General features: G+C 42.6%; 1 protein-coding gene across 1 annotated transcript; it reads right to left on the minus strand.

Annotated features, from left to right (window-relative positions):
* Positions 1 to 1,362: 1,362 nt before the first annotated feature.
* Positions 1,363 to 3,338, minus strand: CLEC14A (C-type lectin domain containing 14A). The gene has a single exon (XM_032624716.1). The coding sequence runs from the start codon at positions 3,263 to 3,265 to the stop codon at positions 1,793 to 1,795; it is 1,473 nt and encodes a 490-aa protein (XP_032480607.1). The 5' UTR covers positions 3,266 to 3,338; the 3' UTR covers positions 1,363 to 1,792.
* Positions 3,339 to 10,056: the final 6,718 nt, after the last annotated feature.

The following is a 10,056-nucleotide window of genomic DNA, read 5'->3' on the forward strand; positions in this document are numbered from 1 at the left end:
TTACAGATAGGCTATTTTTCAACTTACAAAAGAAAGTACCATATATTCTATTCAAATAGGTACCTTCTCTATGAAGAGGTCATATGGTAAACAGCAAAGATTAACACCATAACTGAGGTGGACTGAGACACACTCTAACAAGCTGGGGACACTGGGTAAGCCATTTACTTACCTGATTTTAGTTTTGTTTGTGAAATGACTTTACGTAAAATTCCTTTGAATGTTGTTAATTCTAATTCACTTGTGATTTTATTTAAATTTAACTATTTAGACATATATTTAGTATATGAAGCAAATCACCTAATACTTTATTCCTTTAATGTTACAATACCCTATATTATATATATATATAATACATTATATACTCAAGAACACCAAAATGATTTTATGAAAATAACAGTGTAAACTTCTTCTTGTTTCCAATCTTCCTGGTTACTCAGCTTGTTTCTCTATCTCTAGCCATGCATCAACCCCCAAGCATTTAGTTTTAAAGTGTTAGCATATTAATAGAAGTGGGATATTTTCTAGGGGGTCTCAGTCCCACTAGAAAGCGATTATTATTATGTCTTAATTGTTTTTTAGAAGAATGCTCAATTTAGATAACTTTCTAATACCCAAGTCATAAGGGGATGATAGATATTTGTACTTTCCACTTATTTCTTATACTTTTAATTTCTATGGAAAGCTGTTTACCTAATGCCTTTGCCCACGTAGAACCTTGTGAACTGGTAATTATTCCAGGATGGGCAGGTATGGTCACTGCACACATTTTTTATTAAGGGTGGGGGGGGGGGGAAGGAAATCGTTTGGAATGCACATTTTTCCATGGGTTAAACAGTGCACAAGAACCTAGCAACTTTGGAGGAGATCCAGCTTACTTTTGCTTTAATGTACCCAGAAGGTTTCAAATCAGTACTTAGCATTACTGTTTTAATTGAAAATTAACCTCGCCATAATTGGAAGTGAGGATCAGCATCCTGATGTTTAGGAGAGGGCTATATGGTTGGGGAGGTCATTACACTGGACAGCAGAGACACTGGAAGAGGAAAACACAGATCATTTGTTTCCTTAAGCAAGGACACGCAGTCAACACTTGAACTGGTGGTCAACTATAATTTGCTTCCAGAGTCAGCAACTCTGGCAACACTACAGTTTGGATTTATAGCAGGGCACACAAGTAACAATGACTTTGAAAGTAAAGTATAAAAGAACCAAGGAAAAAGTTCTTAAAGATCTACTCCTCATTCCAAGGACTTTCCAGCTCCACCTAAAAGCAGGAGGTGCTCTTGTTCCTATTCCCAACATGCCCCTCGGCAGTTCTTCCTGAATAATTACTCCTCCAGGAAACCAATGATATTTGAGTCTGGGTTATCAACAATCCTTTATTTTTTGCCTGGGAATTTCAAACCAATACACTCCCAGCCTGAACAATGTAGACAGAAGTTTTCCTTTCCATTTGGAAAAAAATAAAAATTTTTAAAAATTCTATATTTGCTGCCAATGTCCTGAAAAGTTCAATCACCTCTCCAAATTCCCCAGAATAAACACAAGAAAATACCTCTCCCCAGTAGGATCCAGGCCCCGCACTACCACCCTTAGGCACTTCCACTTCCTCCATCTTCAGGGAAGGAGTGTCCAGTTCAGATGTGGCTCCTCAGTGGAGTAGAGGGAATTTAGGGGAAGGGGAATTTCTTCAGGAATTGTCAGTCCCGCAAGTAAGTTCCTCTTTTCCTTTTCCCTTTTCACTGAAAGTGAAAAACTGCTCACAACAAGTGCTCACTGTCCCGTTTCCCTATGTGTCACCAGAGCCAAGAGAGGACCCCGTCAACGAGGCTCCCTCTACTCTGTCCCGCAGACCACAATCTCCGACCTTCACCCCATTGTCTGTGCAATGTGTAGAACTGGAGCTCAGAGCAGTGGCCTCAGCATCACTCTCCATGCCCGGGGAAGCCAAAGGCCCCTTTCTTGGCCGAGGGGAAGGGCTCTTGTGGAAGCAGAGTTTGAAAAGCCCCAGCACTGTCACGGTCAATATCACCAACACTACTACCGCTATGCTCACAAGTATGAAGACCACGGTGGAAGAATCGAAAACCTGGGGATTGTCAGAGGAAGACGTGGAATTAAACTTGGGAATCACGCTTCCAGAAGAGTTGATGTCGGCCTTTGCCTCTGTTTGAGGGGATATTTGAAGAGTAGATGTTGTGCCCTGTGCTCCCCACCGAGGAATCTCGGGAATAGATGTTGCTGAACTGCCTTGTCCAGGGGCATGGGGTATCTCTCCTGGCTTCTCCCGGACACTGGGTGACCACGTTCCCTTCGGCACGGGGCTGGCTTCAGTGGCTGGCGGGTGCCAGGTGGGCACCTTGGTCCCCCCAGGGGCCGGCTGTCCTTCCCCATTGCTTACACAAGAGCGTCCGTCTTTCCCTAGCACGAAGCCCGCAGCACACTCGCAAGCAAAGACTCCCAAGTCGTCTAGGCAGTCAAGGAGCTCCACGCATTTGCCAGCACGGAGGTACCTTCCGGGACAGGGACAGAGCACAGCCCCGGAGGGTATCCCGTCCCAGCGGGCGCCGACCTCGTCCGAGGTGCAGGTGGCCGTGATGGAGAGCTGCCCGGGGCAGAGCGCACTCACCTCGGTCCCAGGGGGACTGAAGTCCAGCGCCGCGCTGTAAAGCTGGAAAGGCGCGCGGTAGCTCAAGTCAGAAGCGGCCCCCGGGCGCGGTGCGGGGCATAAGCCCTCGAACTGGTACTTGCACAGATAGCCGTTGGCGCGCTGGTGGCATCGCATCTCCTTCCAGCCTGCGGGCTCGGTTCCCCGGGTGGCCTGGAGTCCCGCGCAGCTCCGAGCGGTGCAGGAGCGTTGGGGCTCCTCCACCCACTGCAGCGTGTCGCTTTCGGACCCGCCGACGTCGGGGGACAACCAGGAGAAACCCCGCAACGGCTCATTCTCCAGGGTGCAGTTGGATCGCCTGCGCTCCAGCGCCACCCAGAAGAGAAGGTCTTTGGAGCCCCCTCCGGGCCCCGGGCCCGCCCGCAAAAGCGCGACCACCGCGCGGAGCTCGGCGTCCCCGCGCACCGTGCTGAGCGCCCCGCCGCGCAGGCTGCAGGCCTCCTCGGCCTCCTGCCGCTTGAAGGTAGCGTGGTGCAGGCTGTAGCAGGCCCCCGAAGCCGAGCAGCCCGCGCGGTCGGCGGTGGGGTGCTCTCCACTGCCGGGCCGGGGCCAGAACGTCTGCCAGAGAAGGCACGGGGCGAGCGCCTGCCTCATCTTGGAGGCCCAGCGCCCACGGCTGCTCCCAGCTTGGATCTGACCCGCCCGAGGGCGTGGAGCTGTCCCAGGAGCGCGGTCACCGCCCCCCCGCCCCCCACAGCTGGCTCTCCGCCCCCCCACCCGTCCCCCGCTCCCGTCCCCTCAATCTCCAAGAATTCCCGTCAGGGTTCTGGCAGCAAACAGCTTCCCTCCCTTAGGCCTCAACAGGAAATGTGTCCGGAGCTCTGCCAGGCCCCGTGCAGCCCTGCGGTCAGGAACACAGCTGGCGCCGGGGCACAGGGAACGCAGTCGCCCAGAAGGTCAAACACCCTGTTTAGGGCAGGAGAAAAAGAAAGAAAAATCGCCACTGGGAAGAAGTGTATCGTTTTCCCTTCTCAGGGAGTTTCACAACCTCAGATCGCAAAGCACTTTGGTGAACACTGGCAGGAAGGGCTGGAGAAGAGAAACTTGCTGAGCGCCAACGCGCGCCCACTGTGCTCCGTCCGGAGCGGTGGTGGAGTTGGCCTCACAGCAATGTGTAGAAGGCTCCAGGCTTCGCCAGTCTCGCGATTGGGGGGGTGGGGGGGGGGGACCTTGTGAGAAGTAGAAGCATCTCCCTTTGCCACCAGAGGCAGCACGACGTAACCACCAGTTTCTTCCTGGCTCTGCTCCTCTGTGCTGTGGAAGGAGATCCAGGCGTGCTAATTGCTGGTCAAAGAACTTACAGTTCCTTTCCGGTATATTAAAAGGGAGAGCCTGCTTCTGAGGTCAATGCTCACCTTAACACGTTTGTTTTTCGTTTCCATTTCTTTCTCTTTGAAATGGCCTTATTGGTTCATTCAGAAAAGGAAATGTATTTCTAGGCCTAAATGAAAAATAATGGACACAGATCTTAACTGTTATGTTAGGTTTCCTTACCGCTATATTGATTCATAACTTCTTCAAGCTTATAGATCATATCTAAATGAGATCATGGCCTGTTTGAGAACAAGCACCCCACGTGTGATTTTATCCTTGAACTATTTTAATGTCATTTTCTTCTATGATTAAGTGCCAATATTTGTAACAGTAAGTTGGAAGTCCCCTCTAAGGGACACAAGAGTTCAATAGCCTTAAGAAATTAAAATATTTATTACATTATACTGCGTGTTGTATACCATAAAAAAAATACCCTGCAGCTTAAAAAACAGGTGAGTCAATTTCTTCAGTTCCAATGGCTGTTTTGTTTTAATACAAACACTTCAACTCAGTTGGAAGCAGTGAGGAATTAAAGGTGAATAAAGGAAGGAAAGTTAAACACTGCACTGTCTATGAAACGATTTTCTTGTTAGCAATTTAGACAATATGCATCATTTTAGAAAATTATTATCTGCTTTGGCTCACAGTGACCAAATAAGTTGCAATCAGAAATACATAAGGTTTCAGCTAAGCCCTCTTAATGATGCATGATGCTTTTAAACATCTGTAATCAGAATGAAAGTTGCCACTCCACGGGTAATGCCTACCACGCTTTTAAACTCCCTTGTACGGACTGGACTGTTCAGGTTAGTGAGGATGGGTGGGAAGGAAGGTTTCAGGATCACATCTGTACGCTCCTACCTCATTTTCACCACTACTCTCACTCTTCTTTTCCTCTTGGAAATACCATGTATTTTAACAGATGATAATAAACACCAGGAATCATCATCACACTTACCCTGCTTTTGCTGACTGTGGAGTTCTGCAGCAGGATTTCTCTCCTACACCCTTGCTGTTTCCCAATTTAAACGACATTCATTAGTCCTTCATTACAGATGCCAGAGAATCACCTTAAACATGACTCTGCATTTAAATTAAGTTAATGACTTATGAAAAAGGAACATGAAAATCTAGAAATCTAATTAAATGGATTTTAAAAATACCTAATTACTTGGGCCAGCTCTATATACCTTTGCAATCTAATGACTACATGTTGTAAATGTGTCTATGTGGTACTGTATATTTTAATAAAATAAAACCTTCTACAAATCTAAGCAGTCAGTGGAAACCTCTTAGATATTTTAAAAATCACTTGAAATGAGGTGAGGTTTCTAGAGTAAGAAAGAATGAATGCTTGGAAAACTTAAAGTAAATACATGATCTCCCCTCCTGGCATTCTGCCTATAGGGAGGTAGGATATTAGAAGAGATAGCCTACCTGGCCATAATGGCCATAATGACTGCATATTACAGTCCTGGCCATGCCTGTAGTGATGTGAGAGAAGAGTTAGAAAAAAAATTAGCTCAAAGTAACACATAGATCATTTTGTAATTAATTACTCTGTACTGACTTATATACCACTAACATATTTTGAAATGTATAGTATACCTGAGAAAACTAGAAATGAAGGAATGTTTTTGTTTTTATTACTCTTTTACTTATTATTATTTTTTATTAACAAACAGCTCACTTGACTGAATATTTATTCTGGCAGTTGTGGGTTTAGTGTTTATGGCTACTGTTGGAGGTTAGTGTTACTTATGTACCTATTTATCAGATAAGAAAACTGAAATCTAGAGATCATGTATGTAGTTGGCCTGTGGTCAAATGAGCAAGGATGAGCCCAGGCATCTGAACCCAGAGCCTCTGTTCCTTTTCTTTTTTCTTTCCTCCAGTGGAGGTAAAAATCACATAACATAAAATTAACCATTTTAAGTGTACAATTCAGTGGTATTTAGTATTGATACATTCTCAATGTCAGGCAATCATCACTTCTATTAGTTCTAAAACATTCTGATCACCTCAAAAGTAAACCTTATCCCCAGAACGTTTTTATTTTTAAATAATGCTATTATGATCATAATAGGATACCATTTTATCTCCACTGGATTCCAAATATCGGAAATGCTGACAATGCTGTGGATCCACAGTCTCTTTTATATGTTACAGATGAGAGTAACAACTTTGGAAAAGCTTGCTATTTTTAACTAAAATTGAACACTTACATACTCTTTACTCCATTATGACCTTCACGCCCAGGTATATACGCAAGAGAAACTTACACACGTACAAGAGAAGATATATAAAAGGATGTTGAGGGCTTCCCTGGTGGCGCAGTGGTTGAGAGTCCGCCTGCCGATGCAGGGGACACGGGTTCATGCCCCAGTCCGGGAAGATGCCACATGCCGCGGAGCGGCTGGGCCTGTGAGCCATGGCCGCTGAGCCTGCGCGTCCGGAGCCTGTGCTCCGCAACGGGAGAGGCCACAACAGTGAGAGGCCTGCGTACCACAAAAAGAAAAAAAGGATGTTGATAGCATCACTGCTCATATTAAAAACCAGAATGAATCCAAAGGTTCAGCAACAGATGATAGATAAATAACCTGTGGTACATTCACTCAATGAATATTGCACAGCAATCAAAATAAAAGGAATATAGCTGCAAGTAGCAATATGAATTAATCTTATCAATACAATGTTAAATGACAAAAGTTCCAAAAAATTATACAGATTCTGATATTCTTTTTGTAAAATTAACAAAAAAACTATTAAATATATATTTGTGTATTTTTTAGGAAAAAATAGTTACTACAGTGAGATAAAAGGAACAATGGGTGATGATGGATCCTTTGAGTGGGTGGGAGGAGAAGGAGGATGGACTAGTAGGAAAAATAGTATTTGATGTGGGCTGTTGTCAGAGTCCTAGCTTTTGTTTTGGATAGTGGCTTTGTAGGTGGTTATTCCATTATTAAAAAATCAATAATTACATAATTAACAAAATAAAGAAAAGTGGCTTTATCTAGACAAATGATGAGACAATGACATGAATCAAAAATTACAATTAGGGCTTCCCTGGTGGCGCAGTGGTTGAGAGTCCGCCTGCCAATGCAGGGGACATGGGTTTGTGCCCCGGTCCGGGAAGATCCCACATGCCGTGGAGTGGCTGGGCCCGTGAACCATGGCTGAGCCTGCGCGTCCAGAGCCTGTGCTCCGCAACGGGAGAGGCCACAGCAGTGAGAGGCCCGCGTACCGCAAAGAAAAAAAAAATTACAATTAATCTGACTCTGAGCAGCTGAGTTCCAAAATGTAAAATCTAAACAAAATTAAGATGCTAGCTATATTTTTAAGAAATAGTGTCAGTATATTTCCCTTTGATCCCCAGATTCTTTTGCAGGTAACACATTTCTAAATTTAAGCCAATTATTAATCTGAAAAAGCATAATAAATAAAATATTTTCCTATGTTTCTAGACTTTTCAGACAATCTGTGTATTATTATTAAGAATCATGTATGGTATTTATTTGTTCATTCATTTATACAAGGTTATCCCATCCAAAGGACTAGAGAGAATATATAAGGAAAATGAGTTTAGTTCATTTTCATTTGATTATTAATTTTAAAATGTCAGAAACAAATATGGAGAAAGATAGAATTTCACTAATCGCATCCCAAGTAATCTCATAAATTTATAAAGTTGTCGATCCTCACTGAATAAATTCTGTTATTGTTGAAAGAAAGCAACATCTGGGCCTTAGCATATTTCTGAGTTCACCAAAGATATATAAAAATACTTCAGAGAAAATTGAAGAGGAGACAACATTCCATCAGGAGAACACGGCGTTCAGAAGCTAATCTAAGCTAGAGACCAAGAATTGTGAAGATTCTTTGCCTTTTAGAACTATATTGGACCTTAACAAAATGATCAGTGATCAATATCTTTATATTTTTAACTGAGTACATTTTAAATTCTAAGTCTCAAGTGTCCACGAAGTGCTTAACGAACGATAAAATTTGGTAATTTTATTTTCTGAAAACACAACTTCTAATCATCATTATGTACATGTTCTAAATCAGGATACATGATTTGACCCTTAACCCAACAGATCATATAGACTCATAACCTAACAAATTCATATACTCCTGAATAGGTAAAGACTTCTTTTAGGTGGCATTGTCTTTAAGTCATCTGCATACATTTATATACAGTCAGTCATTTCAGAAATGTATGTCACAATGACAGGTAGTCTTTTGGTTTAGTACAGAAACAAGAAACTTTAAAAAACATTAAATTTTCAGCTCCTTCATTTAAACTGCTCTCTAAACAGAGGCAGTGCTGATCATGTCCCATGGGCCCTGGAGGTAATATAGAAAATTATTCTCTGGTGGCCATTACAGAATTAGTACATCGACCATTGCCAAGTTTATAATCAAGAAATAATGGAAGAATGACTCATGCACACAAAAGGCTTGTTATAATCCAAATACCTACCAAGTTCTAAAGTATAAATATTTATTTTACTACTCAGATATTTTTTGACAATTGCCTACAGAGCCAGTTTATGAACTACACTTGAAAATCAGCCTTACTACTTTAAAGTTACACACACACATGCACACACACACACACTCACACCTCTCACCTAGACTTTTTTTTTTTGACCGATCACAATAAGGTGAAACTTGTAGGGTTAGCTAACATCATCCAGCAAACAAACTTAACTACAGTTGTATGGAGGTGGGGGAATGGTGCATGAATTGCAGACCTTTTCTTTAGTTAAAGTTTGTAATCTATCTGATCAGGTCCATAGAATTTGGAGTTTTTCAGGTCCTACTCCTGGGCCCTTTTCTCTTTCCACTAGATACTCTCTCTCATGTAATCTCATCTCGTCTCATCCTATGGTTTCGGATATCATCTGTACGTCAGTGATGCCCAAACGTATCCACACTCCATTCTTAGCTAAGCTCTAAATTCGTATATCCACCATGTACTTAATATTTGATATCTCATAGGTATTTCAAATTCCCATTTCCTAAACAGAACTTTGGTTCCTGCCTCCTGAGCCAGGTTCTCAACTTGCTTTCATTATTTCAGTAAATGGTACATCTAGCCCCTAAGATGCTCATCACCAACTTCCTCACCTCTTATATGGGTCAGGGTTTTTTTTTTTAATTGTAATTGACAGAAATCCAACTCAAATTAGCTAAATGCAAAAGGGAATTATATGATTCATAACTGGGAAAATCCTGGAGTAGTTCCAATAGTTGAATAGAATACTGCCAAAACCACAGCAGCCAGGAGATTCAATCACATCAGGATTTGTCTTAATCTCTCTCCCTTTCTCTTCTCTCTTCATGGCTGCATCCTCTCCTGCTTCCTTCTGTCTTTCTTCAAAGGACCTGAACAAGACCACTGGCAGTCCTCATGTTATACCCTTATAACATTCTACTAAAGGAGAGCCTTCTCCTCTAGCTCCAGAGCAAAATCTCAAGAAAAGATTCTGATTGATCAAGCTTCAGTAATATGCCAGTCATTTGCTCAATCATTGTAGCCAAAAAGATAGGACTCAGTGATTAGTGATTTCCTTCTGGGGGCAGAGTCTCTATCAGAGTTATATTAAGGAATATTCAATTCTAAGTCTAAAGTATACTTTGAATAGATGTAGTTTTATGTTTCACTTTGATCATCCTAGTCGGCGCCTGTCAAATGTCTTCTCACTGTTCTGCCTGCATCATTCTGGACCCCATGGAATCAATTCTTCATAGACTCATCAGGAAGATCTTCAAGAACCTTAGTCTGATTATGTCTCTCTTCTGCATATACCTCCATTGCTCCTAAAAGAAAGCTCAGATCCTTACCGAGAACTACAAAGTATTGACTCCTATGCCTCTTCCTAGTTTATCCTCTTGTCTCTCTGGTCTCAGTTCAGTTGCCAGCACCTAAGTGAGATCTTTCAAGGCAACCCAATCTTCATTTCCCCACCAATAATTCTCTAGCCCCAGTCTCTTTCTATGATACCAACGTGTTTTTTTTTTCTTCATAGCAATTATCGTGTTCATTTATTTGATTGTCTTGC

The sequence above is a fragment of the Phocoena sinus genome, chromosome 2, assembly GCF_008692025.1.
Source record: "Phocoena sinus isolate mPhoSin1 chromosome 2, mPhoSin1.pri, whole genome shotgun sequence".
In the NCBI taxonomy this organism is placed as follows: domain Eukaryota; kingdom Metazoa; phylum Chordata; class Mammalia; order Artiodactyla; family Phocoenidae; genus Phocoena; species Phocoena sinus.

Bases quoted from the DNA above. Each gene is read 5' to 3' on its own strand.
- CLEC14A (XM_032624716.1), bottom strand. From the start codon at position 3,265: ATGAGGCAGGCGCTCGCCCCGTGCCTTCTCTGGCAGACGTTCTGGCCC.